This window comes from Mesoplodon bidens (assembly GCF_964165515.1).
Source record: "Mesoplodon bidens genome assembly, chromosome: 13".
NCBI lineage: Eukaryota > Metazoa > Chordata > Mammalia > Artiodactyla > Ziphiidae > Mesoplodon > Mesoplodon bidens.
This window is the reverse complement of record NC_138169.1, coordinates 33,445,164-33,465,737: the sequence shown is the minus strand read 5'-3', so window position 1 is coordinate 33,465,737 and position 20,574 is coordinate 33,445,164. Positions and strand designations below refer to the sequence as shown.

The following is a 20,574-nucleotide window of genomic DNA, read 5'->3' as shown; positions in this document are numbered from 1 at the left end:
GGCTACACAGCTAGCAAATGCCAAAAGCTGGGGTCCAGCCTCACTCATGAATCTGCACTCTTTCTGCTGGACCCACTGTTTCCCTCATGGGAGCCGATATGACCATACCTTTGACAAAGTTTTCCTTGAAAATCAGTATTTTAACTTCCTGCAATGATAGCCTGAGCTGTGCGTAACTGTAGAACTTGTAACCGAGTAGGTGAAAAAAAGCCATACCGTTCCCAAGATGCTCAGCTCACACTCCACGGAAGAGGGCATCAGAACGGTACATTAATTACCGTTTGTCTACTGGTCTTGAAAATTGCCTAATTGACTTTTAATAAAGTCAAGCATAAACAATCTACCACATTATTAAAACATCACCTGCTAGCCTATGTAGGCCACGGATTCAAGATCATCAACTTAAAAGCAAAAATCAAACGGTCACCTCCAAGAGGATGACAGCAGGACATTAAGCCTGATGCTCTGTAAGTTAATACTTAGAGGTAAACTAGAAATACTGTAGAAGATTAGTTTATTTAACGTTTCATTCTATTTGAAAGACACACTCCCAGATGTTCAATTCTACCCTCTATTTAAAAGTTAAAAATACGATGGAAATTGATTGAGGATGGTGCTGGGCACTTTGCGGGAAGAGAGCTAGAATCACAGTAGCAGTATCCTAGCAAAATATCTTAGATTTACCAGCTGAACTGCCTAATGTTTTATGGGTGTTAGAAGTATTAGTTCCAAGGCAAAATGAGGGAGTATTATGTTTGTTTGGAAACTTGTTTTATTAAAAAAGATTTTTTCATGTTGATGCTATTTTCAGTCCAGGTGTGATAGTACTCCATAAAGTATCGTGTACTTGATATAGTAAATGTAGGAATGTAACAGTCCATCTAGGCGCTGGCCCCCTCTGGTCTCCATTAGACGCCCTAGTAGCAAAATGTAAATTCCCTTTTCAAAAATAGAGAGGCCTTTGGGCAACTGGATGAGCAGAGTGGGGTGGGGCGAGGAAAGTGCTCTTTCCCGACAAACGCATGCTTTTGGCTTTGACTTCATTTAGTAATATCAGTTCTCAAAGAACTGAGATAGACCCTTCTGTGCTCCGCAAAAGCATAGGAGGCAAAAGCTTGTCATTCACAAGCAGCTGTGGACAAAACCAGCGGCAGAGTACAGGTTAGGGAAATTAGGGGTCCAGAGAAAAAGTTGGAGTAAAGTGCACAGTTACTGTCAAAAATATATTATTTTGATCCTAAGAAAATTAAGAGAATTTTATCCATGAACTAGATTGCTGACCTTTTAATACATTTGGTTTTCATAGAACATACAATCACCATCGGACATATAAGACTAGTTTGCTTTTTTTTTAGAAAAAATTGCTTGGAGTTATCTACAGGAATCTCGTGAACGCAATTCAAGGCTAACATTCTGCAGCTCTTTGGGTAGTGGTCGATTTCCTCGGATAGATCCCCAAGGACAGAGGGAACTGTTAAGCTCACTGCTTCAAGCAGGCGTTTCTCCTATTTTCTCACTCTTTTCTCGCCTCCTCTTTCCCTAAATGCCAGTAGTTTCCAGTTCTCCGTCCTCGACCCCTGGGGCGTGAGATCGGGAAATCATGAAGAGTTTCTCCTCGTTTGTAAACTGCCTCCGCACCCGCCGGGGGGGCTCGCCCGCTGGGGGCTTCTGGCCGGGACCCTCCGGGGGACTCTGCTCCGCCCCCGGGGAGGTGGCGGCCTCACCGTCTGGACTTTCACCAGCCACCGGGTCCACCACCGACTCCAGGGAGGTGCCGGCCTCCCGCAGGGGTGTGTAGCCCTTATTGCTGCAGGACGGGTCATCCGACTGGGAGCTCGGCGAGTCCGGCCCGGCGGGGGGCGAGCGCTCCCGCCGCAGCGGGGGCTCGGGGGAGGCAGCTGGGGCCGGGACGGTCGAGTCCAGGTCCGCGCTGCGCGAGGCGGGCGGGGGCTCGGGGGACGAGGGCGCCCGGTAGTCCGGGAGCCCACTGGTGCTGCGGCGTCGCAGGGCCGCGTACCTGCCGGTCCTGGGCAGGCGGCCACCCTGCCCCCTGGCGGTGCACGCGGCCGCCGCGCCCGCCGGCTCCTCCGGCTCGCGGGGCGCCCAGCGCGCGCCGCCCCGGACGCCGCGGAGGTCGGTCAAGCTCGAGTCGAGCTCGCCCCGCGGGATCTCCCGGGAGCCGCGCTCCCCGGGCGGCCGCTGCCAGCCGCGGCTCGCGCCCGCTGCGTCCCCGTCCCTGTCGCGGTCCCCCGGCAGGGGCAGCAGCGCGAAGGCGCTCAGCGAGGAGCCCACGAGGGAGCTGGCAGTGCTCTGGCGCCCCCAGCTCTCGGGGGGGCTGCAGGGCGCCGGGCTGCTGCTGCTGCTGGCGGCCGCGGTGGCGGCGGCGGCCCGGCGACGGCCAGCCACGCCGGACCGCTCGCGGTAGATGCTGTACACGGCCTCCGCCAGGCTCTGGGGCTCCCGCGGGCGGCGCGGGGACGAGGCCAGGTCTGGGGGGGACGCGGCGCCCCGGGCCCCGCCCCCGCCCAGCCCCGCGGGGTGGGGCCACGCACCCCTGCCCAGCATCGCCGTCGCCCCGAAGGCGTCCCCGGCGCCGCCGCAGCCTCCGGGCTTCAGCTCCAGGCCCCGCGACTGCACGTAGCTGAGGAAGCCGTTGAGCGGCGCGGCCCCTGGGGGCGCCGAGGTGGGGGCGGAGGACGAGGAGGCGGCGGCGGCGGCGGCAGCAGCCGCGGCGGCTGCCAGGTCTTTGGCGCGGAGGCTGTGCACGTCGATGACGGTGGAGTAGAGGTCCCGCAGGTTTATGATCTTGGTCTTCCTGTCCCGGTTTTCATGGAGCACTGCGTTGGCGCAGATGAAGAGGAAGATGCCGATGCCCATGATGAGGGGCCCAAAGACCTTGAGCTTGTCCGAGTGCAGGTAGCCGGAGAAGATGCGGAAGAAGAAGCCCACGGACGTAGAGGAGGACAAAGAGGGCGCGGGGGACCGTGCTGGAGGCGTGCTCCTGGGCGCGCCCACGGAACTGGCGGTGACACCCTCCGGAGGCCCCGGGTGCTTCCTGGACCGGTTTCTGCTGCCACTGCTGCTGCTGTTGGTCATGGTGGGGACGCGGTGGCCGCTGCCCGCGGGCGGCAGCTGCTTACCCCCCTCCCTGTTGGTCCCGTTGGCCTTGGGCCAGTAGCCCACCACCGCCAAGGCTATGCCCACCAGCAGCACCAGGATCCCGCAGAGGGCGATGAGCCCGGAGACGGAGCACAGCTTCAGCTTGCCTTTCACCACCACCACGTCGTTCTTGCGCCTCTTCTTGGCTTTCCGCCTGCGCTTGGGGACCTGGCTCGGGGGGCGGAGGGGATCCTGCTTTCTGGCGGAAATCCTCAGCAGGCCGCCGGTGGCGATCATGGCGAGCAGGTGCAGTGCGGGGCTAGCCCCTGGGGCGGAGGCCTGTGCTGGGGGGGGCACCAGCTGCCCACTAGCTGCTCCGCCACCTCCTCCCACTGCAAAGCAGAGGAAGACAGTCAGAGGGTGTAGGCTTGGCTGCAGCAACATCCCACGCGCTGCCATGGTCCCGCTCCCGGATCCCACCACGTGCGTGCCCCTCGCCCCAGGGCCATTACCCGCTAACGGGAGTGCCCTAGGTAGAGACCAGGGTGTGCGGGAAATGGATTAGGGAAGAGAAGCGCTGTTGCAATAATTGATCAGAGACGATAAAACACTTTGAGAGTCCACCTCCTTCTCCCCCCCCCCATCCTCCACTCACTCTGTAGGTACTATTCCAGCAGTGCTCATTTCAAACGCTCCTGCCTGACAGCCAACGGAGTTCTGAGCATTAGTAAAAGCTATCAATAAATGTGGGACTCGGCGGTAGGGGGCGAGGGCTTTCCTGGCTTTCTCAGGGGAGCTGCCCCAGAGTTCCAAGTCTCTAACGGAGCAGAGAGATCTGTCAATGTGGGGCCCACAGTCCCGAAAACGGTCACAAAAGTTACTGATTTACAAAGACAAAAGGAAATCATTTCACTGGATGGGAGTTAAAAGTCATATCCTGGCAGACGGATTATTTACCCGAGATAATTAATACAGAGTTCATGGTTAGGAGAACAGTAGAGAACTGTCAGTGCTCTGACCATGGATCTCTCCACCAACTGGTCTCCCAGCCATCATTGTTCTTACAGCTAGAGGCAAGCTGATCCCTCTCACAGCCGCTTCCTCATTTCTTTTTTGCAACATCTGGACAGCTTCTTGGGGTGGAATATTTAGTTTTAGGTAACTGGTTATGTAACTGCGCTCTTCCTTCTGGCTTCCTCTCCTCCCTCAGAGGAACTCCCTTTAAGGTATCATGTGCTAGATCTCATCAGGGAATTTGAGAAGTCCCCCAGAATCTCCAAGAGAAAGATCTTTTTCTCATATGGGAAAATGCCAATCTAAAACCAAACCAAAACAAAAACTAAGAAACAAACTCTGCCATAATAGCATTCTGACCCCTTATTACTGTGCCAACAGCACATTCTAAAGAATCCAAATATTCAAATGAGGCAGTGAACTAGGTACAGCAGTCTACATAATAACGACTTGTAGAATGACATTTCCCCAAGTGAGAGCTGTTTTCATCTTTTTCTCATGAGGTCATTTTTAGGAAAGGACGGCAGCAACAGCCAATGGACTCTCCTATAGGAAGTTTAGTCGTTTATAATAAAGCTCGGGTAGGTAAATGCACAGACGCATCTCTGTGGATATCTGTCAGCTTCTAAAAATTTCAATCCTACTGGATCCCCAGAGTAACACATTTTGTTCCATTGGTTTTGTTCCCTTCTGTAATAGAGATGTTAAAATTAAGGGCATTGTATGAAATTGAAAGGCTTAGATATCACTCACAAGCCTTTGGGAATTATATCCTTTATAAAATAATGTTTTAGAATAAATTACCCTTTGGAAATGTGGGATTACCTAAGTAATTTTTGCTTTTAATTGGTGCCTGGGTGAAGGGCTTTGGCCCTTGATTCACCTCCATCATACCAGTTCAGGCAGGATCATTCCTCCACTGGTGGAAAAGCAAATGGTAATCAACTATTTCCAATGCTTGAAAATCAGTATCTCCTTGAACTTAGTTGGTTTTCAGTAAGGAGGAACGCCAGGTGGGTTAGAGAGGGGTTAAACGTGAGGTAGGTTACAGAGGGTTAGTAGAGAGACATCTATAAACCTTTTGAATTTTGTTTTTAAGGAGCTGCACCAGTAAGTACAGATTGAAAAAAACAAACAAACCCAAAACCAGAGTAGCTTACTGTCCATCCCTTCCTCCGACCCCCAAATGAACACATTCATTACGTAGCTGTAACACAAAGACTGCTTAGACTCTATCATCTTTAATGTAATAATCTGAAGATCTGTGATTATTTTAAGAAGGATTGAGGAAGCCAGACATTTTAGAAGCAAACCCAGACTCAGTTGGCAAGGTGGCTCTCCCAGAGGAGAGACATTTTGTTGGGCATTGATATGGATGCTGGACGTCTTGGGAGAGGAAGGTCCACACCTGTATTTCACCTCAGCAAGGCAGCTTTGGCTCTGGGTGGAGTGTAAGGAAGACTGGAATGGGTTTCAACAAATCGTTTACAGAAGATCTTTAAAATTAGTTTAACAGCTAGTAATTAACTCCCTAGTTTATTATTCCCTCAGCTCTGCTGAAGCCTGAACTCCTTTATTATGTATTTCCATCTGACGGGAAATACTGATAAAGGTCAGATGGCACGGAAAACCCACCTTTGAGGTTTTCTTCATACAGAACGAAGGAAAACAAACTTATCATTCGAGCTTGGCTGCCCTAGCAGTTTACTGCCTGGTGCTGGTCTTTGGGTGGTTAAGGAATGGAGGATGGGGAAGCAAAGGAGGGATGTCTAAAAATACAACAGCTTCCAAGAGAGACATTCAAGTTCTCGGCTCATGATGGATTAAACCCCACTCGGTGTCTGAGGCTCAGAGCCCACAGGACTGGGAGCGCCCTGCCCTGCCCTGCCCGAGACTCGACCCAGGTCCTCGACCCCCGGTCCCTCACTGGCAGGGAAGCGAGCCCCTTGCCCTCCTTATTAGGTCTGCTTATTTATGTTGGAGTCACATGAGTGCAGCAGCTGGGAGTCCGCCTCTGGAAAGAAAACAGGCAGGAGCGAAGTGAGGGCAATCCTGAACTCGCTTTTATCTGGGCAGCGCATGCCGTGTAGCCCGCCCAGGAAAATTACTCTCCCGAACACCCGCCCGGGGGACACGGGCTCGGGCAGGAGGGCTGGGGAGGGGCCGCTCGGGGGCCGGGGACAGACAGAATTGCTCAAAATGGCAGCACTGGAAGCAAACAATATCGCTCACTTACCCGGGAAGACTGGGGCAGCTCGCGGCCAGAGAACGGGCGCTCGGGCTACACAAAGGAACCATGGAGAAACTTTTTCAGCCCGAGCCGACGGCGGAGCGCAGGGACAGCGCCTCGGGGCCCTCCATCCGAGCGCGGCTCAGCAGCCCGGCGGGGGCGAGCGCCCGCCCGGGGTGCGCAGCCCCCTACGGTGCCGGGGCGGGAGCCATTTCCAAGAGTTTCCAAGAAGTGTCGGGTCCTCCGCACCCTGCATCCTGCCTGGAACCGCTCTCCTCGCCGCCGCCGCTCCGGTCCCTCGCCGTGCCCTCCCGCGGCGCTCCCGGCCGGGCCGGCGCCTCTTTGTGTGGCTGCGGCGCGCCGGGCTCCGCCGGGTGGAGTTGAGCCCGCGGCGGCGGCGGCGGCGGCGGCTCGCTCGGCTCGGGGCGGCCGGACCCGCGGCTGTTGCTAAGAGACCGGAGCCATGACACAGGGAATTTGCTGCAGGATGGCAGTCGGTACCCGGCCCGACTCGGCAGCTCAGGGGCGCACCCGCCCCCCGTTCCCCGCCTCCTCCCCGGCTCCCCGCACCACCCCCCCGCCGGCCTTCCCCCGCTCCCACCACTTCCTCTCCCGCGGGCGCGCGTCCCTTCGGAAGAACCGCTTCCCCGAGGACTGGGAGGCGCGAGGGGAGGCGGAGGAGGGGGCCCGGGCCGAGGGCGCGCGCGGGGAGGGCAGGGCGCCGGGCGCCTCGGCCTCGGCCCTCCCATCCCCCGGGGCGCCCCGGGACCGCTGCCTGCCCTGGCTGGGAGCTTTGTTCTTTTTCTCCCAACTAACCTGTCTGAGCAGCGGGCTGGAGGGGGCCCAGAGAAAGGGCCGCCACTCCGGGAGGGGCTCCCCATCAGCATCCGAGGGGCGCTCTCGGGGAGCACGGGGTAGCGCCCCCTCTCCCTTCCTCCCTCCCTCCCTGCCTCCCCTCTCCTTTCTCCTCTTTTGTTGCCTGTACTCTCGGACACGACACAGCCTTTGCTGTTCCCCCCCTCCCACTTGGGAGTTGGCAGTGTGGACGCAGAGCGAGCACAGTAAGTTGTCCCCCAGCGAACTCGGGCCCGGCCGAGCGGAGCCGCCCCCGCCGAGCTGCGCGCCCCGCGGGGCTCGTGGCAGCTGCGGTCCGCTGTCCTCGCGCTCCAGCCCAGCCGGGCTTTGTGGCCGGCCTCCCCGGGACCTCGGCGCGGGCAGCTGGGGCCCATCGGAGATTAGAATCGGCTCCGGGGCTCTCGCTGGGCAGCCCCTCCTGCTCCGACCCGCGCGGTCATCAGCAAACATGGAGAGGAAAACTGTCATTCTCCAGGAATCAGGGTTAGAATCAGAGGGGAGGTGGGGGTAGGGAGGCCGTCCAAACTCCCTACGTCATTTTTAAAAAGCGAGAGGGAGAGAGAAATCCTGTTTCCTAGCTCGTCCCTGCCCTCTCAACTGTAAAGTAAAAATGACAGGGAGAAAAGAATTTCAAAGTGGAATTTCCCCGTGGAGAATTGAGAAGAAAGTAAGAAAGTTTTCAATTATCTATTGAAATGGGGCAGCCGAGGTTCAAGAAGAAAGCAACAGAAGAGCAGGTGCTGTCTGAACTTTGGGGTCCAGACAGAAATATTCGGCTGGGGGCGCTGTTGTCTATTCTGAGTTTGGCTGTTTAAGGGTCCACGGGTCCCACCCAGGAGGGCTTTGCTGCCCACAGTTCCAGTTACAAGATTGTTCCTCAAGGTGCACAGCATTCTCTTGTGTTTAAAGCTAGAGCTTGCACTTTGCAAAAAGAACAATAAAGACCAAACATGTACGGGTTTAAAGAGAGAAATGTGGTGATATGGGGATGGAGATGGTGGGGAGACAGGAGGGGGTGGAGGAGAAATGTTTCCTCAGAGGAAACCTCCTGCACCTGCTTGTTTGGAAGGTGGCCTCTGTCCCCCTTTTCAAGCAAATAATGAAGCTGGATTATGATCAGGGTATTCAGAACCCACCACCTTCTACCTCTCTGTTCTTGCTCAGATTCAGAATGCTAGAAAACAAGCCGTAACCAAGGGAAAGTTTTCAATCCCACATTGGAGTGTTTCCTTTTAGAGAAATCACTGCAAAGAAGAAATCACTTGGTCTAATAGTGATTTGAAAAGGTTTTTGGGGTTTTTTTCGGGGGGGGGGCTCTGAGCATCTAGACTTCTTGAATCCCAGTAATAAACTGGTGTTTTGCACAAAGATTGGATCTAAGATCTCATTTCACTACACAGCTAGCTGCCAGGGGCCACGGGTGGCAACTCCTATCCTCGTGGGCCTCTGTTTGCTGAGCTGTGTAAACAGGAATCATGCTGCAGAACTTCAATACAGCCTGAGGTGGATTAAGCCATTAATAGTTTCAAATTTTCTACATAAATTATAGCCCTCATTTGCACAGTTAAAACTCATTTGAGGGATGTGAGGAGAAAAGAAAAGCATCCTTTTCTAGACAAACAGGCCTTGGGACATATTTTTCTTATGTTGGTGACTGCAATAAAATTTATGGTTTATTATTCAAAGGCTTCCTTCCAAACTAAGTTCTTTGGAACTTTGAACTGTTTCATTTCACCTGAGTGTTATCACCTTCAGTAATTTTGTTTTCAGCTCAGGGTATCAGAGGAAATCAGATCACATCTGTTTCCAGTGGAGTCCTTTATCACCTCTGTAATAATATATCAACATACATTCCCACGGGTTTCCAAGTTATGTAGTTACTTTGAAAGGAACAATGATGCTCTTGGCCCTTCTGGAGTTACTTTCTTTCTAATTACACTGGCCGTTCATTTGGGATGATTTCTGAGATTGTGGGACACTCCCTTTCACCCTGCTGGAAACTGATGGGCCAAGGCTACCTAATCATGATAATTCACCGGTGTCTCAAGAACTCGGGGCTCAGCCCAACATTCAGAACATGTGGTAGCAGGACAGTAATGAAGGCCTTGGGGAAAAAAGAAGAGAGAAAAGATGAGCTTAGTTTAGTTGGATTAAACTCTGACCTGAAATCTTTCATCTGCTCTTTCTTAAAAACAACGCTTATGTAATGTATTCCGTTTCATAAGTCATTCACAGTCCATTTACTGACCCTGATCACTTCATCACCCTGGGCTGGCGGCTTGCTTGCCTGTGCTCCTAGGGCCGCTCAGGGGAGACACCATGGTGGCTGGCCTGCCATAGGCCCACTCAGGCCCCCCTTGGCCTCCAGGAATGTGCAGTGGGAAAGGCTTTGCTTGTGTCAGCCGCTCAGCGCTTCCTACCTCTCCCCACACCCTGATCGCACAGATTGTTCAGGCTGCAGAAACAGAGGTAGTTTAGGGCCGTATATTCTGGAACCAGTTTGTATGCTCCACAAACTAACGATGTAATTTAATCAGATAAGTAAATGATGTAATCTTCTCTGCCTCGGTTTCCTCATCTGTTACGGGGATCATGACGCACACCTACCTGATAGCGTTACTGTGAGGATTAAACCAGGTTAGTTCACGTTCACTAACACTTAGCGCGTGGTAAACACTCATTGCATTTAGCCATCATGCTCGTTAGCCTGCACATCTTCTCCCAGCTTGTTACCCTCACTCTCCCGTTGTGTTCACATTTGCCAGCATCTACATGGGAGGTCCCTGCACTTAATCACTCTGAAATGGAGTTACAGGATCAGCTGTGGTGATTGCACGACACCTGCCCTTGTGGCCCACGTGGCGATGGCCCAGTGCCACTCAAGAAGCCCACTCTCCAGGGGAGTGGAAACATTTTCCCCATTGCTACCTCACTCATTGTGCAATTACAAGGGCCCTTTCATTTCAGTTTGCTGGAGAACCCAGATTTCAAACTCATGTCAGTCTAGAGGCAAATTAGGAGTTTGCAGAAACACAACCAAGAGGACAGTCTTCAGACTGGAGGTTGAGGACTTCACAGAAAGGACTCTAAAGCCTTCTTCTGGCATCTCTACAGCAGAAGGAAACCACTATCTCGAGGTTAAATAAGGGACGCCAAATATCTCACTCCTCCTCTCTCTTTTTTTTTTTTTTTTGCGGTATGCGGGCCTCTCACTGTTGTGGCCTCTCCCGTTGCGGAGCACAGGCTCTGGACGCACAGGCTCAGCGGCCATGGCTCATGGGCCCAGCAGCTCCGCGGCATGTGGGATCTTCCCAGACCGGGGCACGAACCCGTGTCCCCTGCATCAGCAGGCAGACTCTCAATCACTGCGCCACCAGGGAAGCCCTCCTCCTCTCTTCTTGTTCCCTCTTCATACCCCTGCCGATAAAAGACAATAGGACAAACAAAAACACGACCAAAGAAAACAATAAACCAAGCAATAGATTTAGCAAATAAAATCTCACATGGAACATATGTTCAAAAGCTATGTGTTTAGCTGAAATTCAGATTTCAGTGGGCACAGTCTTTGATCTTTATCCCCACCATTACATACCTTGGTAGCCTCACACTTTTTTCATGGCACATGCAAAGGACAAAAGGGCCTGCTGAAACAGAAAACAGGAAATGCAACAGTGGATTAAAGCCCCATTAGATTTCTTTTGGAACAGAATAGGCAAGAAAGAAAACACCCAGCAGAGCCTGGATGGAGCAATAGAACTTAGAAGCCCAAGGATGGGAAAGCTTTGGTTTCTCACAGTTAGAGGTTACATGGTTTGTGTTTCTAGCCCTTCCCCACGGACACTGCTATGCCAGAAGGACTGGAGCTTGCCTCTGCCATTATTCCCCAGAGTCCCACAAATGAACCTCTGAGAGAAGGAACTCAGCATCGCTTTCAACAACTTCTGTTTGGAAACTAAGGGTAAACTCATGCTGTGTCAAGGTCACGATCCAGCCTGTTTTTGTGTTCCTGAAAGTTGTCAGTGTTCAAGCCCAAATGCTTACACCACAAAGGAAAGGAAATGATGAAACGTCTAAAGAGGCCTCCGTAGAGCACATCGTACGGGGGCCTTTACCTCCATTCCAGACAAATGGCATGTGGCAAAGACAGCCTTCGCGTTCTGCCTTCATTCAGCACCATTCATTCTTAATTTTGCAAATCACCAAGCTCTAGAGACCGACCAGTGGTTGTTTTCTCTAATAAGTAGGTTCATTTTTGTACATTCAGTTTCCCCCTATGGCCTGCATTTTCTACCATTTTCCAGGTACACCGTCAAAACTGGATTGTGTGCTTTGTAAGATAATTGAGGTCTAAAGTGAGAAACCAGGGTGTGTTGGCAGGCCTGAAAGCTGATCAAAACCGAGCTTGGAAAGGGCTTTGCAGACAGGGCTCTATCAATGGAACAACCAAGAAGAAACCCACAGCTTGGGCTTCCCTGGTGGTGCAGTGGTTGAGAGTCCGCCTGCCGATGCAGGGGACACGGGTTCGTGCCCCGGTCTGGGAAGATCCCATATGCCGCAGAGTGACTGGGCCCGTGAGCCATGGCTGCTGAGCCTGCGCGTCCGGAGCCTGTGCTCCGCAACGGGAGAGGCCACAACAGTGAGAGGCCCGCGTACCGCAAAAAAAAAAAAAAAAGAAACCCACAGCTAAATGTGCCCTATGTTCCCAAAACATATCCTGAATGTCCACACTGACACTGCTCCCATTATTTCTTGTAATCCACAAGCACTACAGGTAGAAGACTTGTCCTACTGAGAACTAATAAAAACTCACATGTCCAAGCTCCTTTCGAAATTAATTGTGATGTGAGCTGCTGTGAGTACCCAGCAGGAAAGGAGAAGCACAGACAAGGAACTCATTTTCAAAAGTAAAGAAACATAAGATTCCAAGATTAGTGCTTGTATGACAGGTCTCTGACTCATCCCACAGGCATTTTCTTAAGGGCCTCTTGTGTGCCCAGCTCTTTGATTCTTTCATTTATTCACTCAACAAATAACCTACTATGTTATAGTTACCATTCTAGGCACCAGTGGTAGAGTGATGAACAGTGTAAACAAAGTCCCTCTCTGGGGTTGGGGGGGGGGAGGCAGATAATAAACAAGTAAGTAAACAAGCGAGGACATTTCAAACCTTGATGAGTGTTACGAAGAGATTAAAAGAGGGTGCTGTGACTGGTCAGAGGGGGCATCGAGAGAGAATAATTTCTGTCGGTGCTCAGGGAGGGCCTCGCCAAGGAGTGGGGTTTGCACTGAGAACTGAAGGCTGAAAGGGAGCCGACCCTGTGAGAGTATTCCCGGAGAAGGAAGAGATTAGGGGACACGGCCCTATTAGCCTATAATTTAGTTAGAGTCATCAAAAAATAACCAGTGACCAATGCAAGGCAAGAGGGCAAAATCTCTAAGTGCTAGAGGAGTTCAGAGGAAAATGATCATTGGGGAGAAAAAAACCAGTTAAGGAATACCTCGTGGATATGGATCCCACCCTTGACCTGGGGTAGATTTGGGCCAGTGGAGGGCAGGTGTAGAACTGGGCTTGTGAGCATAATGACGTGAACATGACCTTTCTGATGGGTGTAAGGGGCCCAGGGAGTAGGGGCCAAGCATGCCATTGACGGAGATGTTCAGATGCTTAGAACGGGAAGGAACCTTCAGATGCTCTAGTCTCTTGCTTCTCCTCGTGTGGTCCGTGGACCAACGGCATCGGCATCACCTGGGAGCTCGTTAGAAACGCTGCATCTTGGGCTCCATCCCAAACCTGCTGAATCAGAATCTGCATTTTAACGAGATGCCCGGATGATTTGTGTGCACATTAGACTCTGAGAACCACTGCTCCGGCCCAATCCTCTCATTTGAGGGATGAGGCGACAGAATTCACCTCGTCCCCATCTTTGTGTGCATCCGTGTGTGAGAGAAAGAGAATTTTGCTTTTAACTCTGTTTCAAGTAGTGCACCCGGAAGTACATAACATCTGTGGCCAAATGTGTGTTTCTTTTTTTTAAAAATACATTTATTTAATTAATTTATTTATTTTGGGCTGCCTTGGGTCTGCGTTGCTGCGCGGGGCCTTTCTCTAGTTGCGGTGAGCGGGGGCTACTCTTCATTGTGGTGCACGGGCTTCTCACTGCAGTGGCTTCTCTTGTTACGGAGCACGGGCTCTAGGCACATGGGCTCAGTAGTTGTGGCTCGCGGGCTCTAGAGCGCAGGCTCAGTAGTTGTGGCGCACGGGCTTAGTTGCTCCGCGGCATATGGGATCTTCCCAGACCAGGGCTCGAACCCGTGTCCCCTGCATTGGCAGGCGGATTCTTCACCACTGCACCACCAGGGAAGTCCCCAATGTGTGTTTCTTACACAGGGCAGCAGCATGTTTTTTAGCTCAAACGGAAGAGGAAATTAAAATGTGGTGGCTTTCGCAGGTGTATGCAGCATTCTAGGAAACAGGTTTGGCGGAGGTGAGGCCTGGGTCCAGCTTTCCGAAAGGTCAGGTTTGCTCTCCTCCGGGCTTTTACTCTTTGGATTCAGACCATTTACACTGAAGCAGCTCTGCCCCTCCTAGCTGGGTATGAGATGGGTGGTGAGATGCCTGAGTGTCTTATTGCCTGACCCCTCCCTCTCAAGGTGGTTGTGGGGAAGAAGTGAGATGGCCAGGAGCAGCGTGGGGAAGAGGCCCTCCGGGCCCCCATCATCACCGCCACCCCAAGAAGCACCCCTAAGTGAACATAGGGAAGTAAAAACTGAGTACTTGCTACGGAAATGCTCCTCCTGCCATCGTATCGTTAAGCCTATTCTATGTAGAAATTTTGGAGCTGCCACTGTAGGTGTTGCTTGGGGTACAGGTGTGGAGGCCTGTGCAGCCTTATTCAGGTGTTGGTGGTTGTGATGACGGTGGTGAATCCTTACAGGGGGCTCATCGCGCATTGGGTGCTGGAGATGCAGTGGAGGGCAGAGGATACCTATGAAGCTTGGGTCGGATCCAAAGACAGGGAAGCATTCCCCAGGGTGCTGTGCGGTTCCCAGTGAGTCCCAGCCAGGCAGGGGGCAGTGACTGCCGCTCTCACCTCCTTATCTTCTAATCTTTGATACTCCTGCAGTCATTGTGGGTTTTCTTTTTGTTTGTTTATAAATCCTGAAGTGTGCTTTTCCTTTGCCTTTGGTTACTAAGCTTCACCAAGATGGTCACTTCCTCCATAGATGGGTCTGGAAATGGCTTTAATTGCACTTGTAAAGCTTGGGATAGATTTCTTCATTTTCTCTCTGATGGAAGTAAATGGCATTTTCATACATTTATCTCCTATTTGTTGTCCCAGAAGGCAGGGTCCGGATCCCTTTCACTTCTGTACTGTTCTCCAGTTTCCAACTTAATTCCCTTCAAAGGAGCACATCTGTGGTGCCTGCCCCGCTACCCCTCCCTGAAAAAATAGTTACTGAACAACTACTTGTGTGGGAGCCAGATACTGTTCTAGTCCTCTGTTTGGAACAATACAAAATTATATATTTTTTGTGTATGTGACTATGGACTTGGGAAATTAGATTGATTTACTAGGGTGACTGAGGAGACCTTTATACCTGTCCAAGGACGGAGTATTGACAAAAAAGCAGCGTTTCCTCTTAAGTATCACTGTGAAAGGAGTCCTCACCAGACTATAACTTGAGTTCGTACTGGGAACAGGTTATTGCTTCCTTTCTAAAACAAAGAGTGGGAAAAAGTTATGCATGTTATGTCAGGAGAAAAGCTGATATTATAAAGCCTATATAATTTTATTCAAAAGGATTGAGATAAAATTAAAATGTATCTACACTTGGAAAATGTGTCAGATATTTTGAGAGTAATTGTGTTTTGAAGTAGGCCTGGGTTTCCTCATTCTCACGCCTGGGGCCATTGCGACCATCACGTGAGCCCCATGCTTTGCTCCACTGTTCAGGAATCCAGGTGATGGGCCTCACGTGACCTCACCCTGTTTTGGAATCCCCGCTGTTGACCTACTGAACATGTAACTACAGAATCTTAACGTTTGGGGCTTAAGATCGTTAGAAGTCAAACGACCACAAGGAGGAATTAATTTTACATTTGAAGGGGGTGCCACCCAATTCATTTTTTAGTACACACCCCCTTCAGATGACCCCACTGTAACAACTGTAATATATTTAAATCCTTTTAGAGTATAAATAGTCAGAGCCAAAGAGAAAACTGCCTGCCCCAAACGACCATCACAAAGCACATAGATGTCTAATACATAAAACCAATAAATCAGCCTTGATAGAATATTTTTACCCAATGAAGAAATCTTATCAGAACCACAAAAAAAGTTACATGATTAATGTGGGCTCGAAGTAATATTAATATAAATGTTTTTCTGAAGGGGAAAAGCACACACATTTTACCCCACTAAATTTAGTTTCAAATTTCTATAAAATCTTACTGAAAACAATCTCAGCTGGCTTCTTTATACTGAAGAAGACAGAAGCATCATGACGTCAGAAAAGCATCACAAGTATTAATTTTCTGGCGAGAAAGATGCCAACATGATTTCTTGACAGGTGAAGTAAAGTGATTACACCGCTTTTTACAGAGCTGAAATATTGGTGTGGTATACTGGAAAATGATATGCAGAAAAAGCAGAGATAATGCCTCAAAATATTTCTGCCTTTTATTATTCTCCAAAGCCACTTCCTCCCAGGATTAGGGTTTGGCAACACAAAGGTCTGTAGTGCTCTGAATATTTACAGCAAATCGTATAAGAGTTTAATATATTCAGCTCACTGAAGGGCAACTGTGTCACAGATTGCCTTCCAGTGCCTCCTGATCACTTATAACTTCTGGCTTTTGATGACATTAATATGAATGAAATGATAGAAAAATTATACTTTCTGGAAATTTGATACCATTCAATGTTACAGCTCTACTTTTTTTTGCCAAGGAAATGATGTTTTCCCCATTTACAGAGATAACTATGTTATGATCAAGGCAGAGAATTCACAAAGCAAAGGAGGAGAATGAGAAAAAATGGTCATTTGCAGCAGTCACTTTAAGAGCTTATACATCAGAACACATATTTAATGGCTTACTTTAGAAGTACTAGAACTCAGAGAATAGCTGCAGCTTCCTTTTGTAAGCAGTAAAGGAATCTCTCCAGGAGTCTGCAAAGGCTGAGGGCACAGGTGAGGGGGTGTGGGCGGAGGAGGGTGGTGGTACACAGAGTTGTGGATCTCAACTCAGAGGAAGTTACAGAGCTCCAAGGAGTCCATCAGTGGAACCAGCTCTCAGGTTTTCTGTGCCTGTCTCTACTGGCATGTAGAGACATCAAAAAGTCAGCTAGCCTTTCCGTCTCTGAGCAAGACGGGGTTCTAAACCACGTTGAAATGATAAGTTTTGTACCCTTTTCCTGGGTGATCCTTAAATGTCCTATTTATTTATTTAAAGGATATGGAAAGTCAAACTAGATAATTTGATTCCCTCTTTGCCTTTGCAGCTGTAAAAATCTCAAGGTCATAGTGCATAACCTCTTGGATATCATGCACATTAATGCAGTATTTAAATGATGCATAATGTTGAATAGTTGGTATTGAATGATGGGATTTGAAGAAAGTACTAGCTGGCTTTTAAAGATTCCTTACTGTCTTCTGGTCCCTCATATTCTCACTTAAAGCTGTGGAAACCAGGGATAGGTCATTTCTGTAATGTTTATTAGGCCACTGTGTTTCACTGGTTTGTACAAACTGTAGTAAAATAACAACATCCCCAAACAGAAGCTATTGGGTTTGGTTTTATCCTGCTCTGGACTTTGCCCTCACTTGGGTTAGATTCTCAATCTTCTTCAGGAGGTGGGATGTTTGAAAATCTCAGAGCTCTTCTTGGACTATTTTCAGATACCAAACAAAATTAATTCACGTATGCTTTCCGACTGAATCACAAACCATCTAACATTAGATTCGTACATAAGCATAGAGTAAGCATCAAATATTGAATACTTATGGAAGAAAACCTTAAAACTGTGAACCTTTGTCTGATAACATTTTTTTTTCCTAAAAATTGGAAAAGAACACAATCATTTATTTGTACCACGGGACACTTTGACCTAGTTACAAACACAAGTCTCCTCCAAGAGTATAATTTTAAAAACATGGGCTTAGCTATCATAATGGTTAGATAACTAGGAATGTTTGTCTTCAGCCATTATTTTTGCTTTTGCCTCTTTGACCTTCAGGATCACCCTGCAAACACATACCTGTTTCTTCTTCTCTCTCTGCTCTGGCTTCTTTCAGCAACACTGCTTTTCAGGTTTCCCTAGCTCATTAACTACCTTGTTTCTCTGGACAATACCCCAGAGGTATTATTCGTTGACACTTTTCCTCAGTTGAATCTGTTTCTTCCCCTGGCGCATTTTCTTTATCCAAGCAAATCCTTTGCTACCATTTCTCTATCCTTGTGGGTGTCTATCCACCTCCTTCGTTTGGTCTGTTAGTGAGGGTACTGTTTACTCCCTTCTCTTGGTCATTAGTGAACCCGCAGAAGGTTCAGGATCACCGGGGGAATTGCTCTTCTGGTTATTTGTATTCAAAACCTCCCTATCCTCAGAGGGACAAGCACCTAGGGGCCTGTATTATTTGAAGACAGAGAAAGGGTTTAACCCACTCTGAGTCCATCTTTGAAGAAACATTTCGTGAAATGTCTCTCTACGTAAATCAGGTAACAAGCTCAAGTTGCATTCTAACGGCTGTCTCTATTTCCCTCTGCAGGATTGTATCAGGAGTGTTCACTCCATGGATTATCTAACACTTTTTTTATCACAGGATCTCTGTATGAGGTGGATGATGGGGGACTAGCTCTTTGTAAAAATCTCTAGGAGGTTTTCCAGGCGGGGGAGTTCTTCCTCCACCCCCCACCCTTGTGGGATTCTCAGACAGACGGTCTTCAGTCTCCGGAGGGAAGCTCCTCTTCCTTACCAGCGGCACTTCCTCGCTGTGCAGCCTCTCTGGCCCCCTGTTCTTCTTATTAGCAGGCCCCAGGAATGCTGCTTACCTTCTCCTCTTAGTAAGTGGTATCCATCCACTCTCCTCCTTGGGGTTTTTCTCTCTCCAAACTCATTCTCGGAGTGGGATGTTTCTTCCTGGCTACCGCCTTTCTCATACCCTCCAAACAAGTACATTCGTTAGAGTTTTGCCGTCAATCACGTGGGCCAAGAGCCTGCTTCATATAAATAATACACCTGAAGAAGTTACAGGGATTACAGGATCTTACAGACTGATGAGATTGTCATGGAATTCTCATTGGCTTTGTCACAGGGTGTTTTATCTCTGAGAGTGTGGCTCACCCATCGTCCCCTCCTGGCCTGTAGTTAGCAAAGATGCACAGATCCATTCTCCGCCGTAGCCCCTCTTCCCGGCACCGTGGACCCGACGAATCAGGGTAGAATCTTAGGTGCATGCTAGTCTAAAAAATCTGGGTCCGTCGCATCTCGGAGAACTTCTGGATTGGAAAGATGGCCCCGGCCTCTACCTGGACCACTGATTCCTCCACTTCTCATTCTCACTCACTCATTCCTGTCACGGCTCTACCACTTCAACAGCTATTTTAAGATTTCAGGCAAACTGTCCCTTCATTCAGCTAGAAAGTAAGCTCAGTGAGAGCCGCTGCTAGGTCTTGCTCACTGCCATGTCCTTAACACCAAAGAAAGTGACTGGCGAGCATCTATCATGTACTTTCCACGAACAAGACCGTGAATGGATTTGTGGGCAAAGGGGAAGTATACAAAAGTGAAATGGAAATTTACGACAGCATCCCATTAACCTAAGTAGAAAAATTAGAAGGAGGTTCTAACATTTGAACAACTGCAGGAACACACCATTTTTCTGGATATAAAGACTCAATATTGTAAAGATGTCAATTATTCCCTTAGCTTAATGCAATTCCAATAAAAATCTGACTTGGGCTTTTCCTTTTAACATATCAGCATTATTCTAGGGGTCTACTCAAGACGTGAAAACACATTTCCACATAAAACTTGTACGTGAATGTTCATAGCAGCATTATTCATAATAGCTAAAAAGCAAACAACTCAAATGCCCATCAAGTTGTAAATGGGTAACCAAAATGTGGTGCATCCATACAATGAAATACCACTCAGCAATAAAAAGGAAGCATACTGACACGCTACAACATGGACGATCTCAAAAATATTACGATCAGTGAAAGGAAACATATGTAAAAGATCAGATATTGGATTCTATCACTCTGTTTATATGAAAAGTCTAGAAAAGCAAATCTATAGAGATAGAAAATAGATTTGTGGTTGCCTGGGCCTGGGGGTGGAATTGGGGAGTGATTGGAAATAGGTACAAGGTTTCTTTTAGGGTGATGGAAATGTTCCAAAATGAGACTGTGGTGATGGTTGTACAACTCTGCAAATAAACTGAAAACCATTGAATTGTACACCCAAAGTGGATCGATTTTTTGTTATGTAAATTATGTCTCCATAAAGCAAAAGAGAAATTCTTAAGTTTTTATATAAGAATGAATAGAGAGGTATGTGGAGCCAACGCACTTCTGGAAAAAAAAAAGAAAGAAAAAAACAAGCTGTGACAGGACATTAATTATTTCCTTTGGGAAGAGGCTTAGAAGGAGAATTTCTGGATTAAAGGATATACACAAAGTGAATAATAACAGTAATTGAATACCATACACCCATACTGATAATAAACAAACCTAGGTCTAAACTTCACACCTTAAATAAGGTGTAATCAAAAATATATTAGATTTTAAAGTAAAATGTAAAATTATAAAATGTTTAGAAGCAAACATAGGAAGAAAATCTGTGGGACAAATTTGGGCTTGTGAATAGTTCTTCAACACGCATAATCCATACAAGAAAAAAAGTCAATAAGTTGGACCTCATCAAAATTAAAATCTTCTGCTCTATTAAAGACTGATCCAGTTAAGAGTGTGAAAAAATGAGCTACAGACTGTGGTATTCGTAAACCACGTGGCTGACAAAGGACTCATATCTATAATATGTGACATTATAGATATAGATATAATACATATCTATACATATCTATATAGATATAATACATATCTATAATATATAATATAGTTCTATATATATAGAACTCAGAACTCCACAGTTAAAAAAACAAAATCCACTTCGAAAATGGGCAATAGAGATGAACAGATATTTCACCAAAGAGGATTTTTGGATGACAAATAAGCCCACAAAAAGAAGTTCAACCTCACTAGCCAGTAGGAAAATGCTAATTAAAATCATGATGAACTATCACTACATTTCCACTAGAACAACTGAAATATATATTAAAAAAAGAAAGAATGGCAATATCAAATGCTCGTG

General features: G+C 48.5%; 1 protein-coding gene across 1 annotated transcript; it reads right to left on the bottom strand.

Annotated features, from left to right (window-relative positions):
* Positions 1-800: 800 nt before the first annotated feature.
* Positions 801-6,812, bottom strand: TMEM200C (transmembrane protein 200C). Its single transcript, XM_081252229.1, has 2 exons — positions 6,350-6,812; positions 801-3,491 (listed from the first exon to the last, which is right to left on the bottom strand). Exon 2 carries the CDS (start codon positions 3,394-3,396, stop codon positions 1,540-1,542), a length of 1,857 nt encoding a protein of 618 aa, XP_081108355.1. The 5' UTR covers positions 3,397-3,491; positions 6,350-6,812; the 3' UTR covers positions 801-1,539.
* Positions 6,813-20,574: the final 13,762 nt, after the last annotated feature.